The sequence below is a fragment of the Streptopelia decaocto genome, assembly GCF_964273445.1.
Source record: "Streptopelia decaocto genome assembly, chromosome: 7".
In the NCBI taxonomy this organism is placed as follows: domain Eukaryota; kingdom Metazoa; phylum Chordata; class Aves; order Columbiformes; family Columbidae; genus Streptopelia; species Streptopelia decaocto.
The window spans coordinates 5,815,580-5,836,379 of record NC_138661.1 but is presented as its reverse complement, the minus strand read 5'-3'; the positions used below and the strand labels follow the sequence as shown (position 1 = coordinate 5,836,379).

General features: G+C 49.9%; 1 protein-coding gene across 2 annotated transcripts in view; it reads right to left on the bottom strand.

Annotated features, from left to right (window-relative positions):
• Window positions 1-20,800, bottom strand: part of DAAM1 (dishevelled associated activator of morphogenesis 1) — a 96,960-nt gene that overhangs the window by 29,081 nt on the left and 47,079 nt on the right. For both annotated transcript variants that reach the window (XR_014184728.1, XM_082059554.1), the window contains exons 4-9: window positions 16,142-16,231; window positions 5,931-6,002; window positions 3,340-3,434; window positions 926-1,259; window positions 361-471; window positions 139-242 (exon numbers count right to left, since the gene is read on the bottom strand). Coding sequence is in view for 1 of the 2 variants with exons in the window: in XM_082059554.1 (XP_081915680.1) it covers window positions 139-242; window positions 361-471; window positions 926-1,259; window positions 3,340-3,434; window positions 5,931-6,002; window positions 16,142-16,231 (806 nt within the window). In the remaining variant the exon portion in view is untranslated. The remainder of the gene's footprint in view (window positions 1-138; window positions 243-360; window positions 472-925; window positions 1,260-3,339; window positions 3,435-5,930; window positions 6,003-16,141; window positions 16,232-20,800) is intronic.

Sequence of the window (20,800 nt, the reverse complement as noted above, 5' to 3'; positions counted from 1 at the left end):
TTCCCCTCCCTCTCTGGTGACAGCAAAGAATTTCTTCAAGAGGGGCGAGTCCAGACCCACATGCTTTCCCTAAAGGCCAATTCCATAAACCAGAAGGCAAGGGCAAAAACAACCAGTGGGCTGGGGGTCACTGCTCACCGGTCAAGAGTTGAATTTTCGTGTTCTCTTAGTTTATCAATGACTGGCTGGATCCCAAGCATGAGGAATTCATATCTCAGATGGAGTCTGAAATCCAGGCTTTCCTGAAATGGACAGTGCTGTGGTCAACACAATAAAGTGCATATCCTCAGAAAGCTTATTGAAATAAATCCACCCCAAGCCCACCAAAACACCTTCCCCTCCAAGAGCCCCGGTGCTCACCACGCCTGCCCCCTGGCTCAGGACTGCGTTGATAAAGGACATGATGGCTGTCTTGAGGCTCACTTCATCTCGATACCGCCCCGTGCTTTTGTCCAAGTCATTGATCAGCGTCTGTCAAACAGACAACGTCAGTTAAGAGCTCAGTGACAGCTCCAATGCTGCACCAACAGCCAGGGGACGGATGCAGGAACACCTCCTCACGATGCTCCTACAGCCCCTGCAGCAACACACTGGTGATAGATCACCAGCTGCAGCCCACCTCAGCACCCATTTCGGCTAACATCAGCCCATCCAGATGTGCTATAGCCTTGCAGAGCTGCAATCCCAGCAACTCTGCATAAGCAAGGATTTTTTTTTTGAGGGAGGTGCTGCCTTAAATAACTGGTTTCTCCCTCTTTGCTGAGCTGCAGACATCGTCAGACATGGTTCTGGGGTAATTCTCAGAGTATCTAAGATGCAAACGGCCATAATACATCATTTTCAAATGGCATTTAGATATCCAGGAGGAGGAAGGTACAAGAATACTGACTTACAGGAGCTGAGAGGTGAGTTGAGACCGACCTACCTGAAAACGAGTCCGTTCGCTGGCGTATTTCTGGTAGTGCAGCATCGCCTCCAGTACCTTTTTGTGGCCCCCGGGAACCAGGCACACAGCGCCCATGATTTCCAGCACTGCCACCTTCGTCTTAATATTCTCCGTGCTCAGACTCTGAGCAATTACGTTAATACTCTCTGAATGGGCCAGGACGTGAGCCCGGCCCAGAGAGTTGTTCATTAGTGCTTTTATACATCCAATGAGCGAGGTATGTATTCGAGACTCTGCTGTCTCATAGTCCATGCTTTTGAGAAAGTTCAGAATACACGACAAGCCATCCAGGTCGATGAACCGGGTAACAAACCTGTCAGAAAGAAGTTTTTTAGCTGTAAAACTAAATGCTAATGGACCCTTTTACCCTCAAACAGGGCTGACTTGTCTGTTGTTGGAAACCCAGGACCTTCTTATATATTCTTATATATATGGCCTCAAGTTGCACCAGGGGAGGTTTAGATTGGATATTAGGAAACATTTCTTAAAAAAAAGGTTGTTGGGCATTGGAACAGGCTGCCCAGGGAAGTGGTGGAGTCACCATCCCTGGAGGGATTTAAAGGATGCATAGACGAGGTTCTTAGGGACATGGTTTAGTGCCAGAGTTAATAGTTGGACTTGATGATCTTGAGGGTCTCTTCCAATCAAAATGATACTATGATTCTATTATTTTTTCCTGAACTTCAGATAGCAGAAAGCCTACGGTCCACAGACACAGGGAAGGGGCTGCAAAAATCAATTTAATCAGTGCCCAATAGTGTAGGCAAGCAGGTATCATCTGCACAAGGTTGTCTAGAGCTAGGATATTTGGAAGAAAAACAGCTAACCCAGCCATCAGCACAAGCCCTGGGGTGGAGGTTACGAGTTTGCAGCCACGCTGCTGCAAAACTTTCCCAGTCCCCAGCCTGAGCCTTAAATGGGACAAGTTTTGCACAGGACTGGAAGAAGCTCCCAAGCCCTGGAGTCACCTCCTCATCCGTCTGACACCCCAATGTCAGCCAAGCCCGTGATGCCTGTCAGACTTTCTGCCCCTCCTGCCTCACCACCCACATCTTTCTCCTCCCTTAGACACATCTCACCAATTTTAAGGGATTTCTGATTTTTATGATGACTTATAGTGCCACTAAATAGAAAGCAGACAGCAAATACATGGCAGTGCCCCAGGCAGACTCACTTGAGCAGGCAGACACAACACTGCAGGCTGCTCAGGCATTTTAGGACCTCCTTGCCCAACGCCATCCAGGCTGGGTGTATTCTCGTTTGGCAAAAGGCACAGGCTCATAAAGCAAATGAGCCAAGAACATCCCAGCACTGGGATGATTTTGATTTGAAACAAGCCACGCCGATGCGTGGCAACAACAGGGGTAATTGCAGACTCGGGGAAAACTGATTTCTCTGCTTCAAAGCCTGCTCTTCTTCCAGCCAAAGTCAATAGGAAATGTGATGTTCACTTCCCTGGGAGCAAAAGCAGGTCCAACAGGTAAAATTTTCTAGAGAGCCTGCTGGATCCTTCTGACTTCCAATCAGAAAGACTTGCAAATCACTTTTAAGGACTTTGCCAAGTTTCATGGCTGGGTACCAGCCCTGCTCCCAGGGCACTTGCAGGGAGTCGGCACCCAAGAGGTCCAGGTTTCACAGAAATTGGGTGGTCACCCTCAACCCCAGGAATTTCTCACCAAGTACCATCACCAGAAACATTGCAAAAGAGAAATGGAAGAGAGGAATGTATTTGCAAGCAACAGCAAATGTGTTTCTTTCATAACCAGACCAGGTCATGCATTTCTTAATAAAATACTTTCCCATCAGAAAATGTTGACCTGAGGCATCTTAAAGGTTTTGCAGATGTGAGCATGCAGACTCCAGAGAAAATAATTTAGGAAAAACTGCAGACATTCAGAAAGAGTCCCACCCTTTCTTTCTCCTCCCCATCAAAACCTCCTAGCAACATATTTTTGCTTTTGCATTTCATAAAAGCCTGAAGATTCATGTGATTTTATTCCTTTAAAAAGCACAAGAGAAGTTGAAGTTGAAACAAAGGGCCTGGTTGACCAACAAAAATTGGATATATTTTTTTTTTCAGTTTAATCTGGAAGGAATTTTTACATTCTGTTCCAATGAGAACAAAAGCAAATTTGAAAAACAACAAAAAAAAGTCATCTGATTTGCCTGAACAGATGGGAAGGTCCTGGTAGCTCTTGGCCACTAAAAAGACCGAAGAAAAGAAACAAAGCGACAAGAGGTGAACTGAAAAAAGCAAGCGGCATTTCAAGGTCCTTGCCTCCCTCGTCCTGTGCAGCCCTATTTATATTTCTACTTAATCCCCCGCTCTGCCAGAAAACTCAAATCCAAACCCATGACCACAGCGATAAAGCCAGGAAAGTGAAGAGCATTGCCTCATTGGTTTCGTTCGCAGTGCAGTCTTCAAACTTTCGATTGTTTTATTTCTCTCCTCCTCATCTTCTTTTTCCAAGGCGATCAGTGTTTTTCTCTGCAAAAGAGAAAGGCAGATGTGAGAGGGGAGGTCTCCCCATGAAACACGAGCACCCCCTGCCCGCCATACCAAGCCATGGGGATGGAGCTGGGACACTAAACCCACTCTGGAAGACTGAAAGTCATAGAATCACAGAATACCAGGTTGGAAGGGACCTCAAGGATCATCTGTTCCAACCTTATGGTCCAGATCCTTATGGCAATTGCAGGACTTGGGAAAAGGGGCAGTTTCGAAAACCTCCCGTGGTCTGCAAGGAGACGGCCTGAGCTGGGGACAGCAGGAAGAAGGGTTGGGGACAGCAGGATGAGTGGGTGGCTTCAGCCTAGACATGCTGCCTGCAAACACCCAGACAACTCGTTAGCACACGTACAATTAAGCTGCCAGTGTTTGGGGCATCACAAGCTGGCAACACCTCAAGCCACATCAGCTTTGGAGCAGCGTTGCTGTTGGCCTCGCATCTCCCCGAGCACTTGGGTTTTGTTTCAAAGCAGTAGAGAATGAACATCGGCTGGTGCTGAGTGAGGCCACAAGGAACCCAGCACCCTCTTTCCCAAACAGGTCTCCAGCAAGAGCAGGAAACATGCTGGCCTACGCTGACCTGAGACAACTGGGAGAGCTGGGTAACCACCTCGAGAGGACACACTTAGTGTTGTCCTGTGTGATCATTAAGTTCCAGAGTTAACACCCTGCATGTAGGAGTAGTGTCACCCCAAATTGCTGACCTGCAACTCATCCAGACAAGCCCATGTTAGAGGATGCTCGCAACTATCCCCCTGCAACCCTCAGAATCAGAGCTGCAATCCAGGCAAGGAGCAACCCAACTCATGGGCTCTGGACGTAAATCCTGGTATGGCCCACAACCCTCCAGGAAAAACACTTTGTATAACAAAAAGGTAAATAACTGCATCACAGTATCCCATAAGAAAGTGTACAGCTGAACCCTGCTCAGAGATACTGCAGATGACATTTGGGTGATGTGAATTTTGATGTATTTCCAGGGCTGGAGGGGACTGCGAGGATCACAGAATCACAGAATGGTTTGGGTTGGAAGGGACCTTCCAAGCTCCCCCAGTGCCACCCCTGCCATGAGCAGGGACATCTTCACCAGCTCAGGTTGTTCAGAGCCCCGTCCAGCCTGGCCTGGGATGTCTCCAGGGATGGTTCATCCACCACCTCTCTGGCCAACCTGGGCCAGGGTTTCACCACCCTCAGTGTAAAAAATTTCTTCCTCGTGTCTAGTAGGATGCAGGGGGCTAAGCCAATGTCTGCTGGGGGTCCACAGAGGGAAGGTGCTAAACTGGGGTGAGGGAGAAGGAGGGTTCCTTTAGTGGTACCCATACATCCCAGCAGAGTGGTACCCATGTGCCTCTGCAGAGGAGGTGGGGGGCCCAGGGGACACCCCGCAGCCTGGAGGGGACAGGACACTGCAGCCACGCTCGGGTCAGCCAGGGTGGGTCCTGCCAACCCTGTCACTCCCAGGCCTCCCAGTGCAACCCACTAATGTGCATTGGGGACAGTGGCTGCACGGGCATGCATGGGGGCATGGCTTGCTCACCCCAACTCGTGCAACCAAGGCCACAGCTAAAGCAACACCCCAGGTGCCTCCTGCACCATCTGACAGCACTGGGCCCTTAAAGATGTCAGAGGGAGCCCTGCCAACACCAACCAAGGCTAAAAAAAAGAGAGCAAGGGTCGCAGCAGACATACAGAGCTGTGCTGACCTTTGTAGTGTCTCAGGGACAACAAAGCCACCCTCCAGGCACCTGGCGGGCTTTGATCACAAGCTCTGCTCAGGCTCAGGGCTTTGACCGCTGGCAGCCCATGGCCAGTCCCGGGCACCCCTGATTCCCAAATGTGAGCAGCTTGCTCCCTTCTTGGCCCACAGCCCCCTGCTCCACCCCTACTCCCTCACCCAGCCCGGCCTTCCCCGATACCCTGGCCCCGTGACAGCAGGGCAAACATATGGAAAAAAATACAAAAATGACGCTTTTCTTTGTTGTTTTCCATGCTGCTGCCATTCCTAGTGGAGAGGCCACAAACCTCGGCACCTTCGGCCTCTAACAGCAAGAGTGAGGATGAAGGGGCTCTGAACTGCACAGCTTTGCAGGAAATAAACTGTATTTCCTCTAGAAAAGAGCGCTGCTTCTGTCTCACCAAGCAAGATATCAACAAGAAAGTATGCCATAAAATTCCTTTTAAGCACACAGGCAGGTTGGGCACAGGGCACTCAGAGCCACGGCAGCTCTGTCGGCCCTCGTGGGGTGGATGAGCTGCAGCTCATGTTTTGCCACGGCTGCACAGTGCAGAAGGGTGTCTCAGGTACAAAACGGTAGCATAGTGCAACCAAATGGGCTCCTTACAGCCTGGTGGCTTTATACTGAAAGTTGCTGCCGTTTGCCACCCATCTCACAGCCTCCCAGCTTGGGGTGGGATGAAATACCTTGTGTGCTCTAAAGGGGTTCGCAATCACCAAAGTGCTGGGGAAATACTCACAGCAGCCATTGAATTCAGCTGATCGATATAAAACTCTGGCCAGCTGGTGGCTCCTTTATTTTCTTCCTGGTCCTGGAGGAGGGGGAAAAAAGTGAAACAAAGACAGCAGATCAGTAGAAATATTATTAACATGCCCTGCCCTTGGTGACCAACCACCTCTCAAGTGCCCTTGAGCTATTGCATTATTTTATATCAATATTAGTGTGACTTTCTACACTCTGAGCTCACCACTGACAGCTCCAGCTATGGGAACATTACCTGATTTATTCAATATTTTATATACGATCTATGTTACACCACCTGCCTGTGACCAAACTCTGCCCCAATGATACTGCATCAGTCTTGTGGTTATCAGCTTTGGAGAAACCAAACTGAAATTTTACATCGAGATTTCTCTTGCACCAACTCTACAGTGCCCTTGAAGTTTTGGCTGCACAGCCTTGGTTAATGTGATTTGGGGGGAAAAAACAATCTCTTACGAGTAATGAAAAGTGAATAATGTGACACAAATTAGGCTCCACTCCTGGCGCAGGACCATGACTTTACCAACATCCTAAGGGAGACTCCAGGCACAACAGACATCTCCTCTGGGGGCTTCATTAGTTGTTAGGATGGAACACGCACCCAGCAATGTCCCCCATTAAAGGATGCCACCCCTGGGCCCTTGATCTATGACAATGAATGATGCGCAGCCTCCTTCGGTCATCGCGGTCTACAGTTCCCTGCATCTGGCAGGATATACAAGGGGTTTTCAGGTTCTAGCATGTTGCTGTAGGACATGGCCAGTAGGACCCAGGGCAGTGATCATCCCCCTGTACTTGGCACTGGTGAGGCCACATCTCGAATCCTGTGTGTAGTTTAGGGCCCCTCACTACAGGAAAGACCTTGAGGTGCTGGAGCGAGTTCAGAGAAGGGCAACAAAGCTGGTGAAGGGTCTGGAGCACAAGTGTGATGGGGAGCGGCTGAGGGACCTGAGGGGGTTCAGCCTGGAGAACAGGAGGTTGGGGAGAGACCTCATTGCTCTTTACAACTATCTGAAAGGAGGTTGTAGCATGGAGGGTGCTGGTCTCTTCTCCCAGGTAGCAAGTGATAGGAAGAGAGGAAATGGCCTCAAGTTGTGCCAGGGGAGGTTTAGATTGGATATTAGGAAAAAATTCTTCATGGAAAAGGTTGTTGGGCATTGGAACAGGCTGCCCAGGGCAGTGGTAGAGTTACCATCCCTGGAGGGGTTTAAAAGATGTGTAGATGTGGTATTTAGGGACATGGTTCAGTGATGGACTTGGTAGTATTACGTTTGTGGTTGGACTGGATAATCTTAAAGTTCTTTTCCAACATAAACAATTCTATGATTCTATGACCGAAGAACCTCTGAGCCCAGATAGATTACACTTCACACTGCTTGAAGCAAGTAGGCAGACTGAGAGAATACTTAAAAATTGGCCATTTTCCCCACTGTATTTTCCTAAAAACTTCTATCAAAAGAAGAGAAAGGATTGACAGCAGAAATGCCACACAGATCTAGGCTGTAGAGTCAACCAATACCATACAAATCCCAGACATCTCCCCTCATTAACCCTCTTCAGTTCACAGTCTGACCTGCTGCACAGCTTTGCCCCTTCTCTAACTTTGAGAGATGTTTGCAAAGGTCGTCCTACACTGCAGTTGCCTGTGAGGGTGGGAGGTGGACAACCTCCTCCTCTGCTCCCACGCCTGTGCATGCAGACAACTACCAATCCTCCAGACGATTTCAGCGAGCCCAAGGAGCAGAGTCCCAAATATTTACTGCGGTTCAAGAGGCATACGTGGGAAACATCCGTGCATCCAACCTTCCCAAGCTGCAGCTTGCCAAGATGAGAACACACAGAGTCAGTGATAGGTAATTTGGATGGGACCCAGCTCGCCCATGAGAATTGCAGAATGTCCCACAGTACAAATGGTGCCCCTGGGGACAGCAGAGCTATGGCACCCATGTGTGTCTTGGACATGGCCCTTAAAAGCATTAGGTCCTGTCACCTCCTGGACATGTCACCAGAGGTCCTCCCTGTTACCCTAGGGTACCATCAGCACCTCTTATAAGGAGCATCCCTCTCCCACCAGTTCTTCCAGCAGCGGCACCAGCTGGGAAGGGCAGCAAGGTCCCCACGGTGGCACAGCACCAAGAGGTGTCCAGATGCACCCAGCCAGGAGATTTGGGCAGGGAGCAGGACCCGTGTTGAGGAATGGGGTGGCGGCAGGGATGGTTCATCCCGCGTCCCGGGGCCTTTCCACATGGCGCACACACCTGCGAGGCGGGCAGGGATCCGGACCTGCTGCTTGTTTAGGGCTGAAAGGAAGCAGTGGAGCAAAAAATAAAGGTCTCCGGGGGTGGGGGTGGGCAGAGGGGAGGCTGAACAACAAAATTGGCTAAACTGCTCATTTATAATTAACATGCTGCATTATAAATATTTCCCTTTGCTCGGCTCCCTCGGGCTCTTGCATTTCCTCCCTGAAACCCCCAATTTAGAAAGTGCTCTCAATTAAGTGCAGCAGAACCTCATTAATTTAGATGAACAGCCAAGCAGGCTCGTCGGAAAGGACCTTCCCAGGCAGAGGGGAACTGCACAATAAAGCCGGCAAAGATCAGGGCACGGGTTTCCCTCGGCTCACTGCAGGACACTTCTCAGTGGTAATTACTGCGGCTAATGGTCTACAGCACACTGATAAACCCCTTTTTGGTGCATTTGGTGGTAGTAAAGAAATCCCCTGACAAAGTGATGAGCCCAGAGGGAAGTGACTCACAAGGCAGGAGGAGGGACGCACCTCTTTGGGTATCATGGTTTGAAAGGGTGAATTGGTAAGATGGTTTCCCAGCAGCCAGGGTGGGTTTTGGGGATGCAAGTTTTGCAGCCTGCCTTCCATGAGGGATGCCCAGACGTGGAGATAAGCACTGCCAACACCAGCTCTCCAGGATTCTCCATCACAGCCCACCTGACTGGCACTAGGGACACAAATACCTCCCAATTTCTTATTCTCTGAGCTGTGTCTAGTTCTTTGCTGTGTTTGCTCTCTTCTCAAGAAGCACAGAAGTGAGGGCTGATCTGAACCTCGCTGACAGAATCACAGAATGTCAGGGATTGGAAGGGACCTCAAAAGCTCATCCAGTCCAATCCCCCTGCCAGAGCAGGAACACCCAGATGAGGTTACACAGGAAGGTGTCCAGGCGGGTTGGAATGTCTGCACAGAAGGAGACTCCACAACCTCCCTGGGCAGCCTGGGCCAGGCTCTGGCACCCTCACCAGGAAGAAGTTTCTTCTCATATTTAAGTAGAATCTCCTGTGTTCCAGTTTGTACCCATTACCCCTTGTCCTATCATTGGTTGTCACCGAGAAGAGCCTGGCTCCATCCTCCTGACACTCACCCTTTATATATTTATAACCATTAATGAGGTCCCCGCTCAGTCTCCTCTTCTCCAGCTCCAGAGCCCCAGCTCCCTCAGCCTTTCCTCACACGGGAGATGCTCCACTCCCTTCAGCATCTTCGTGGCTCTGCACTGGACTCTCTCAGGCAGTTCCCTGTCCTTCTGGAACTGAGGGGCTCAGAACTGGACGCAATATTCCAGACAGGCCGGTGCTGTACTGTGGCTTACTATGAGCTGCTCTTTGAGAGGCAGGTTGATGGCTATAACAACACAGTGCGGGGACAGGTATCCTTTCTCGTCTGTAACATTTACATCAACATCCCTTACTGTCCTCCAAGAAACGGCCCCAACACACACACGTGCTCTGCTGCAAAAATTAGGAAATGCCAAAGCTGTGCATCCAAGGGCAATGTTTGCCCCGTCCCCTCCTTCATTTCCCACCCGCTGCCCCTGACACCCAGTTCTTCCTTCCAGAGACCTGGCAAAAATACAAACGGCATCAGCTGCAGCCCCAGCACCGCTGTGCCCTCTCCTCACCTCCGCCGTCCCTTTGTCCCCGGATTTCATGGAGGGGGCTGACGGATGCTGCTGCTGCTTGGCTGTTTCATGCCATGGTGGCAGTGGTGAGGGGCTGTCATGGTGTGAACCCAGTGATGAAGTCCCCTCCATCAGTGCTGGTTCCCATGGGGAAAGCAGCGCCCAGTCAAGATCCCTCATTAGCAGGAGCTTCTCCAAGCAAAGGTCACTGATCTGCCAGCTCCACCCATCCCTGTGCTCTTCCCAGGGAGATGTCACGCTCCCCAGCCCTGCCACACCTTGGTGACAAGGCTGACCCTTCCACAGCCTGCCTGTCTCCCCTTGGCACATCAGCAGATCCCCCAGCCAGACTGCCCTTGCTCTTCCCAGTGACCGCCCTCGGGAGAATGGGGAGCAGCACGGAGGAGATGGTGGCTCAGCCAGCAGTTCACAGGCTGGTCTCAGCACTGTTTGGGCACCATTACACCTGAAAGGTTCATCTCCATGAGCTCTGGCCCCTGTGACCTGCAGGACCACAGCTGCTCACAGCATGTCTCCATGTCAGGGAGAAAGACACCTGTGAAGTTCCTCAGTGCTTTGTTACAGCTGCTAGCAACACCTTTTAGATGGCCAACCTGCAGGAGCCATCTCCATCTGATCCAGCAGCCTCCTTCCCACACTGGTGGTGATGGATCTGGAGCTGCTCGGGGATAATGGAGCTCCAGAGGACAGCTGGCTGGGTTCCCCACACACCTGATGTCCGACACACCAAGTTAGATCCTTCAGGGTGAAACCAAATCAGAAGGAAGGCACTGGCTTACAGCAGCCAGCTCCAGAGAGCCCTTCAGCCACAACATCCATGACTTAGATGGTTCACCTCCCCCTTGGCACCACCTGTGAGGCCGGTCTGCCCCAGGAGAACTTCACACCACGGAAGTCATAGTAAGAGATTAAAAAACCAACAAGTCTCTTCAGCTAGGACCTGCTGCAACAAAACCAGAAGCAACCCCCTTTGTTTTGACACATCTTCCTAATTGTGTTTTTATTTTGCAGTATTCCCCACCCCTCCTTGCTGCTCAAAACTGGCAGCAGCTGGCAGCCCACCACGTTTTGGCAACTTCCCCCTCCCTGTCTGTTGTGGATGCTCCACCTGGGTTCTGTTTTCAAGGCCAAAAAAGAAGCAGACAGTGGTGGGGATGGGTTTTAAAGCTGCGTGGGAAGTTTAAATCCAGCCCAGCTCCATCAACATGACCAAGCCTTTCCCAAATGTGCACTGGTGGAGGTTTTGTCCAGGTTTTCCTCATCCCTCCAGCCACCAGGTATCCCTGCAACAAAAAATAGATGAAACTAAAGCCATTTCCCTGTGCCCTACCAAAGGCTTGTGGAGTGATGCCATGAAGGGCTGTAATTCTATCATATTCTCCCCAAGTTGGGATCTTGGGGTCCAAACCGTCCCATCCCAGACCACTCTGTTTTTCCATAGGCTAACACTTCCTATACCCTCTCCTCTACAATTACACACATGCCCTTGTACACTTTTCCCAGGGTTTAAAAATTATGCTCCCCATAAGCAAATATAGCATGACCAGATGCCTTTCTTAGTCAGCTGGTTCATTGTTTGAAAAGCTTCGCTTTAAAATCCAAAAAGATTGCTAACAGATGCCTTTTTTGGCTGGAGAGGGAGAAAAATCTTACTTAAACAAAAGTGTGTTGTGATTGGAGCTAAAAAGGGAATTACCTTTAAAGATAAAAACTATGAACATTTCCTATTGAAAAATACCCCCAGCCATGCAAACGGCCCGTTTTTCTCGGTCAGCCTGAGAAAATGACACCTGAGATGATATTTCAACCTGCTGCTGAAATAACCGCAGGTATATCTGGATGATCAGGGGCCATGAAACGTTTCTCTTCCATCCCAGGTGACCCAGGAGCTATTTTTTTCCCTCCTTCCCTTGCACGCCACCTTTGTCAGCTTTTGCTCCAAGTTCTGCTACTGCAGCTTTTTGCTTGATGGTTTTTTTTTTTTTAAATAATTTATGTTTTTTAAATGAATGGAATAGATGGAAACTACAGCCCCATGAATAAGCTGCAGGACTGAGCTACAAGAGGAAGAGCGAGCTGGAAAGCGAAGCTCTCTGGAGGGAGCGGGTGGACGGTGCAGTTAGAGAGGAAAGAGGCCGTCCGGCTGGGAAAAATAGTATTACTGGAGACCCATCACTCATTTCCCTATTTATCACATTTTCCCCCGTTCTCCTCTGCAAAAGCAGCATCACCACGACCTACTCCTAATGCGAAGGGATCCTGGTTTCATATCTGATGTCTGAGGAAATTTTAGATGTCAGCTTTGCTTGCTGGGGACAGCTTAACACTGCCAAGAGCTACGCACTCGGCATTAGCGATGCCAACGGGTTTTCAACACAAGCTTAAAGAGCGCAGCATCGCTTGGTGTCCCACAGGTCATTTTTCCCCTCCCCTGGCTTTACAGATGCTCAGAGAGCTCAGCCGAATCGAAATGGGGGGGGCTCACAGCCAGATCCTGCATTCACATGAGCTGGTTTTCACTACCGATCCCTTCCATCTGGTTATTTATGCGGAGCTTCTGCCTGAACACAGTATCCACCCATATTTTGAGGCTCACAAAAATCACCTGGTGAGCTGCTTTAATAGCTTGACATTACATACATCAGCTGGCAGGAGACAAACCTCCTGCAATTAAGAGGTGCTGCAGACTAAGTGCAAAGTGTTAATAATTAACTCCCTTTGGAGCTTGGCCTCCTGAGAAGGGTCATCCTGAGTCACCCTCTTCCACTGAAGCAAAGTGGCAGCCAAAGAAACGGTAAAGCTGGAAACCCTCCTGCTTCCTCCCTGCGCTTCCGAGCAATATCCTCTCCCGGAGAGCGGGGCCAGCAGGGAGTGAAATATTTTGGGATGAGGTATGAAACGAGTCATCGTCCAGAAATACCACTTCTAAAAGCAGATTTCATCCCGCTGTTAATGCATCTCCGCCTTTGCATTTCCCTGCTTTATTACAGCCGTAGAGGGGACTGATGGCTTCAAAGAAGGTCTCTCCAATAATCTTTAAATCTCTCTGCTGACCTGAGCACTGCACGGCTGCTGGATTTAATGCAGACTTCGGTTCCCGCTCGGGTTGCTGCTGACAGACTCGCCAGCCCCCATCACAAGATGCTTTTTATCTCTCTGTCCCCACTCCTCCCCATCCCCAGGAGCATCACAGGGTGATGCAGGTGGGATGGGACCAGGAGGAGTTCATCTAGAACAACCTCCTGCTCTGAGCAGGGTCAGGGTTGGGATCAGCCCCAGCTTCTCCATGGATGGAGAATCAGGGAGGGACAAAACCTCCACCCTGTCCAGCTGGTACTGTAGGCTGGGATAAAAGCAGCTGCTTGCAGGACAGAGAAGCTACGATACAGGGCAGCAGGCCAGGGGAAAATGTTCCAGGGAAGGAAATATGCCTGTGGAATAGCTGCTTTTCCCTTATTTCCTCTCGACAAGCACTGCCAAGGCCAGGTGCTGCCAACTCCCTTTACAGGACAACCCAGCACAATAAAATGATTCATTTTCGTCACCTTTCACCAAATCTTGCCCATCACAGGAATATGTAACAAGCGGGATGCACTCTGGAGAGCTGGGTAGGGCGGATGACACCAACGGCAAAGCAGAAGAGCCAGAGGTGGTGCATGCCAGCAGGGAACATGCTGAAAGGACAGATAGTCAGATGTTTTCTGTGCCGCACACACCTTTGCTGTTGATGGAGGCGAGGGAGTGCCCTGGCTGTGCGGGCTACAGCCACAGCACAAGATATGTTGCAGCTCACCGAGATGGCATCACAAGTAGGGAAGGAGCAGCTGAGAACAGCCAGAAGAATGAGGACCAGAGCAGAACAGCAGCCAGGATTCAGCCTCAATGGACCTGCCCCAAGGACCTCTGACCCCTTCTGTGGCTCCATCCTTCAGCACCCCCTGGGACCAGAGAGATTCTCAGCACAGTTTCTAAAAAACCATAAGCGCAAGGAGGTACTGGAACAAGGAAGAGGAACCATCATCTCTATCTAAATCCTGCCCCGGGAGATTAGATAACATGTAATCTCCATTCACAATAATAATTACATGGCTTTGCTTGATTTAAGTCTCCGTTGTCTCCTGTTATCCAGCCACATCAGAGCACGGTTCTGCTTATCCGACAGGCAGTGACGAGCGATCATCCCCTGCCTGTTTTCTTGATTCAGACCAGTGCCTGTAATTTGTTAATATCTCTTCTGCCTTCCGATTTAAACCTCGAGCATGGCAGGCCTCTGTCTAACAATAATACAGAGATTTCAGGGGTATTTATGAGAGGCTTAAAACTTAATCCTACATGAGCAAGGTAAGCCTCCTCTTGGCCTAAAACACAGCTGGAAAATCTGGTGCCATCACTCCAGCAGGAGAAAAGAGGCATTAATGGCAGCGATCGTCCTTCGATCGGGGCCAGGTGACCGCCAGCACTGCTGAGCCAGCTCCTGCAGGTTAGGGGACATAGCAGTGAATTTGGGAACTGAATCACAGAACAGTTCAGGTTGGAAATGACCTTTCAAGAGCATCTAGTCCAACCCTTGCCATCCTCAGGGACATCTTCACCAGCTCAGGTTGCTCAGAGCCCCGTCCAGCCTGGCCTGGGATGTCTCCAGGGATGGTTCATCCACCACCTCTCTGGCCAACCTGGGCCAGGCTCTCACCACCCTCAGGGGCAAAAATTTCTTCCTCATGTCCAGCCTGAATCTCCCCTCCTTTAATTTAAAACCATCACCCCTTGTCCTGTAGCAACAGGCTCTGCTAAAAGTCTGTCCCCACCTTCCTTATCAGTCCCTTTTAAATATGGAAAGGCCACAATGAGGTCTCCCTGGAGCCTCTTCTTCTCCAGGCTGAACACCCCAACTCTCTCAGCCCGTCCTCACAGCAGAGATGTTTCAGCCTCGGATCACATTTGTGGCCTCCTCTGGACCCTTTCCGACAGGCCCATGACCCCAGCTGGTGGCATTTCCCTCACAGGCCTCGGCGTCCTTCCATCTACTTGCGATACTGAGGATTTTTGCCTCATTTCTCCCCACGGTGGTACATCCCGCAGGATCTCTGCTTTGGCGAAGGCTGGGAAGGAAAATGAGTCCCAGCACAGATAGCTGAGGGTAATTCTTGTGCCAGAATAGAGAGGCAAAAATCTTCAGTTTACTGGTGAAAAAGAGAGTGATTTTGGCCACCTTGCAGGCAGCCAGCTCACAGAACCCCACCCTGCTTGGGCTGCACACCACCAGGAGTAAAAGCAAACAAACCAAAGGAGGAAGGTGGTGAGGCCATCTCCTCCATCCCAGAGGGACCATGAGAGGTGGCACCAGCATTGCTGCACACTGCAACCATGGACCTGCCACAGCCACCACAGGCTTTGATATGTCGTTCACCTGGGCTTTGATTTGCCCGCAAATGAACCTCAATTCTTGACCACTATCTAAAGGGTGATGCAACTGAGCTCAGATGTCAGCATATTTCAGCACTGGAAAGATGTCTGTGCATGTTTTCAGCTTGAGAAAGACATCTCAAGCCTTGCAGAGTGGACATATCACGCCAGCAGCTCGGCAGACAGATCAGTGGAATAGCATCAACATTTGTCTCTTATCAGCAGTATCTTGGTTCCACCCATGAACCTACAGCCCTTCAGTGCCCCAGGGGTGACACAGCTTCACCCTAAAAGCAACCTCGGCTGTGCTAAGGGGACACGGCTTCCCCACGGTGCTTTCCATTTGTGTCGTCCTCCGGGAAGAACTGGTGGGAGGACAAAAATGACGCCCAAACCTGTTTCATAGCAGCAAACTGGAAACCCAGGGGAGGCTTTTGGGGTGGCTGTAATTGCACCCCCAGACATCAACATAGAAAAGCGAAGCCACGAGCGATGGTGACTGGAGCTGGCCCCCACCACTGCATTGCCAGCCTCAGTGGCCACAGAGCTCCACGGTGACCCACTCGCACAGGCAGAGACCCACATGGGGTGGGGGACACCCATGTGGGGTGTGGAGTCACCTCCTCCAGCATGAAAGGGCTCAGGACAAAGAGCTACGCATCTTGGAGACTGAAGACCTTGCTGGTTGCCCTTGCTTCACCAGGGCCATCCTGAGGAACAGATGCATATCTACAACATCCCAAAAACCACTTGGCATCCCAAGAGAGAGCTGTGTCCACCCTGTGTCTCCTCCCCACCCTGCGTGGGAGGGAAGTGGATCAGCCCCTGGCCACAGCATGGATGAGTCTCTTACCTTCTTCTTGCTGCAGTAGATCTGCCACTTCTTCTCCGCTGGGAGCGCAAACATGGCCTCTCTGTGCTTGTCCGTGAGGTCGAGTTCATCCTGGAAAGGGGAAAAAACCCACAAAACATACAACTTGAGTACACAAACAGGTGATAGCACAGCACTACCCCCCAGAAAAGCAGTGTAAATCAATGCGGGGCCACACTACAGCGCAGCAGCGGTCCCGCAGCATCGCCCCGTGACTATTGATTTGTTAGGGCAATGATGCTGATTCTCATCCTGCTGTTGCTGACCTCCCCCTGACTCCTGGGCTACAGCTGGCTGCTGGGAGGATGGGGCTGCAAACCTTCCTGCCTTGTTCCTCCCAGACATCGCCTTCATTGTTTTTAAAGGCAGCAAGTGTTTTAGAAAGGACATCCACGAAGCCGATACAGCTGCCTGCAAGACCGCCTGGCACAGAGGATTGAGAGCTCCAGATGATAAACCATATCTAAGACACGTACAGAGAACAACAATTCAAATAGGACCTTTCTTTTCTAGCATCACCTATAACTGCTTCACTGAGCACCTCGAGTGGTCCAGCACATTTCCATCGCTGACACCCTCGTATCATAGAAAACTGGGTTTGGATTTTTTTTGGCTTTGGGTTTGTTTTCCTATAACTCAAAATAGAAAGAGTTTTTCCTAACATCTACAGTTCATAAAGAGGCACATCCTTTCCATCAAAAGTGGACCATGTATTGTCTAGCAGAGATAAAGCTGTTTACTGACTAAGACCTTTATTGGTTTATCTGATTTTATTTTAAAGGACACATCCATTTTCAACTTGGAGGCTCGGTTAGCAGCATGCCTTCCACCGGGATGCCTGAGTATTATCAAAGCCTCATCGCTTCCTGGTGCTAGATGTAGGTCAAAGCTTTTATCAGAGAACTAACTAAATAAAACATTCAGGCAGGGCTGGCAGGCTCATTGCTAAAGCCAATATTGATCTTACAACCACAGATGTCTCTTAAAATCACCACCGCTGGTGACAACCTGCATGCTGGAGGGATGCTGGCGCAGTGGTGGGAGAGCTGGAGATACTGTAGAAGGTCACAGGAGAGCCCAGCCATGGCCTCCAGACAACACATCCCACTTCAACAGGGTATTTAATCAAGAGGATCCCCATTAAAAATTACACAATTAGAGTAGCTAAAAAAGGAAACCACATGGAGACCCATTAAAGTTCCCCTGATTGAATAATAACACTTATCAACTAGAGCTGGTAGCCCCTGGTACACCAGTCAAAGGTAACAGCGCCATTTGGTGAAGGATGAGCAAGATGCCTATGGGGAAAGACGGGTCCTTGCATCAGCAAGCCCACATACCGCGAAGAAATTCAGCTGAACTAATTAAAACTCATATTGCACCCAGTAGCCAAGGAAAGGAGCCTTCAGCTATCTTGTAACCCAAACCCAAGGGCTTTCCAGTACAACATGCTGCGACAGAGGGCTGCTGGCAGTCCTGAACATCTCAGAGAGGCTTATACATCCACTTCAGGTATTAATTTCACTTCCCGATGAAATTACTCCTCGAAAGGAAAGGTGGCTTGGAGGTTTTTCTGTTACGTATGCATGGAGGAGCTTTGCCTCTTCCTTGACTTTTTCCCCCCATATTGACTGACTCTTCAAGCCACCGTGCTGCACAGAGCTGACGGTGGTAGAGCTCTGGAAGCAGATTTGCAAGACATCCTTACAACAGAAACAAATGTGCGGCCACAACATAGTCTTGGAAAAAGTGAGGGCTGAGAAAGCCTGAGCCAAATCTCAGACCCTTCCCCTGCACCCAAGGAGGAGAACCTGACTGAGTGACTCCTCCAACAAGCACCACTTTCAAACCCCCATGTCCTTACAATTTGGGAGGTCAAGGATTCATATCCAGCAAGCGAACTTCCTAGCCTTGGGCAAGTCTTGTCAGCCTTCCACGTCTTGTGCATGTGAAGAACAGAAACTGCACTCCATGTCCTTCTCCCCTTGTCCCTCCTCAGGTGATGAGCCCGTCAGATACCCAAGCTCTGCCTCAGCCCCAGTTCTGCAGATGTAAAGGTGGCCAACAGGATGACACCTGACACAGGGACTTGGATGAAATTCAGCTTGTTGGAAAAGTCCATCTGGGAGTGTGGGAGAGGACGAGGGTCTCCTGATAATTATTTACCTCTGCAGTGAGGGTTTGAGTGAGTGCAGGAAAGCGCTTCCACTGTGACCCTGCTTCCCTGCCCCGGGAATCTGGGATTCAGGCATGAAAGCACCAGTCACGCACGACTGTACTTAGGTCCTTAGAAAAATATTTATTGAAACTTTCAAAATACCCGTACCCTAAAAATACAACTTGTGCAAACGCGAAGATTTATTAACCAAGAAAAAAAAAATCTAAACTGAGCTGAAGCCTAAGCAGGAGCAAGAAGGGATAAAGCAGAAGAACATATTAGGTGCTGGTACTTGACAATGTGCAAACACATCCAAAAAAGGTGCAGAAATGCTTCTGAATCTTGCACAGCATGTTTCACTGTGCCCCTGCTCTAACATGTTCAGTCATCGCAGCCCTGCATCACTCAGTGACACCTACCTAATGACATCTTGAAGGATACTTGGGAGAGGTGTTTAAATAAATACTATGTGGCACCCAGTGAATATGAAAATTCTCACAATCAAACAGTGACTAATGACTGTTATTCTGAGTTGGAACAGTGACTTAACTGTGAGGAGTCAGGTCTTCGCTGGTTTTATGTATATGGGGATTCCTGCACCCACCTCCAGCCCTTCGCTGATGCTCACTAATGGCAGTCTCAGCACTCCTTGGCCCCAAGCAGGCTGCTCAGAAACTGCCCTTCAAACTCCAAAAGATGAAGAGGGGACAGGAACATCAGCCGTTTTCCAGGGGCTCACAGACCACTGTACACACGCAGCTCTGACAAAGCCTTTAGCAATTGCACAGCGGAGTAACAGCGCAGCAGAGAAGCTGTGCACAGCCTCAAACCCACATGTGCCTTCAATTAATAATCACGAGCTTGATAATTAGGTGATTCTAACCGGCAATTAATTCTACTGGCCATTTGGAAGCCATGAACTCCCGCTACAGCGTATGATGCTGGCGGCTGTTGAAGAGCGAGGAGATAACCGGTGGGTCGGTGCCCATCACACTCACAGCCCCCACCCCTCGCTTCAGCCTCACCTTTCACAGCTCTGCCCCATCCACCCAGGTGCCATCCATGGCAGAATCTGCCAGATTCGCTATTTTAAATATTTTTTTGGAATCAGGTCAAAGGCATGTAAAATAACAGCCTCGTTTTGCTACCAAAAGGAAGTCTCTGCCCAGAGTGTTTTTTCTGGAAAGAAACACGCTTCTCTTAAATATTTATCCCATACAGTTAAACTATTCACCTTCAGATCAGGAAACATGTTTCCACATTAAATCTTCATTTGAATATGATTAAAAAAAAAAACCTCACAGGAGAGCTTTGATTCTCGGCATGTATTTGCTGTTTCTAGGAGGTAAATATTTCCGCACGGCTTGCTTTGCTGACGGCTCTCCGCTCAAGCCAAGCAAACCTCCCCTCTCTCTGAGCACAGCACAAGATCCAGTGAAGGTGATCCCACAGGGTTCTCCGAAAGAAACATTTGGCTCAGGCTGTGAGCACGATCCCATGGGCCAAATAAGTTTTTATCAAGTGATCTATAGGATCATACAATCAAAGAACAGTTTGGGTTGGAAGGGACCTTCAAAGCTCATCTAGTCCAACCCCTGCCATGAGCAGGGACATCTTCACCAGCTCAGGTTGCTCAGAGCCCCGTCCAGCCTGGCCTGGGATGTCTCCAGGGATGGGGCATCCACCACCTCCCTGGCCCTTTCCCTTGGAGGACACACAGCAGTATTCAGAGGGGATGCTCCCACGGTCCATACCTCTCCAAGCTGGCAATTGGGTGGCATTAGGAGCCCAGATCACCAGTCCTCTGGTCCAACTCCCTGATCAAGCAGGGCTACCTAGAGCAATGCCCAGGACCATGTACAGATGGGCATGTCCAGATAAGGTCTTGGGGTAGACCTTATCGTTCTACAATGATCTGAAAGGGGGTTGTAGCTTGGAGGGTGTTGGTCTCTTCTCTCAAGTAACAAGTGACAGGACAAGAGGAAATGGCCTCAAGTTGCACCAGGGGAGGTTCAGATTCGATATTAGGAAAAAATTCTTCCCAGAAAGGGTTGTCAGACATTAGAACAGGCTGCTCAGGGAAGTGATGGAGTCACCATCCCTGGAGGTCTTTAAAAAGATGTGCAGATGAAGTTCTCAGGGACATGGTTCAGTGCCAGTGTTGGGTTAATGGTTGGACTCAATGATCTTGAGGGTCTCTTCCAACCAAAATGATTCTATGATTGTATGGCTTTTGAGTATCTCCAAAGAGGGAGAGTCCACCACCTCTCTGTTTTGCAGCCACCGTAGTCTCTAACCATCTCCTGAAGGCAAAGCCAGACCTAGCAGAAAAGTGAGGCACTGCCACTAGAAGAAATGTTTGACCCTTCCAGCAGAAAGGGTATGAAGTCCAGCCCCAGAATCACACCACGGTCCTTGGTGCAAGCTCCTGTCCCTGCCACTTCACCCATGCCATGGTGGATGTTTCGATGAGCATGTTCCAT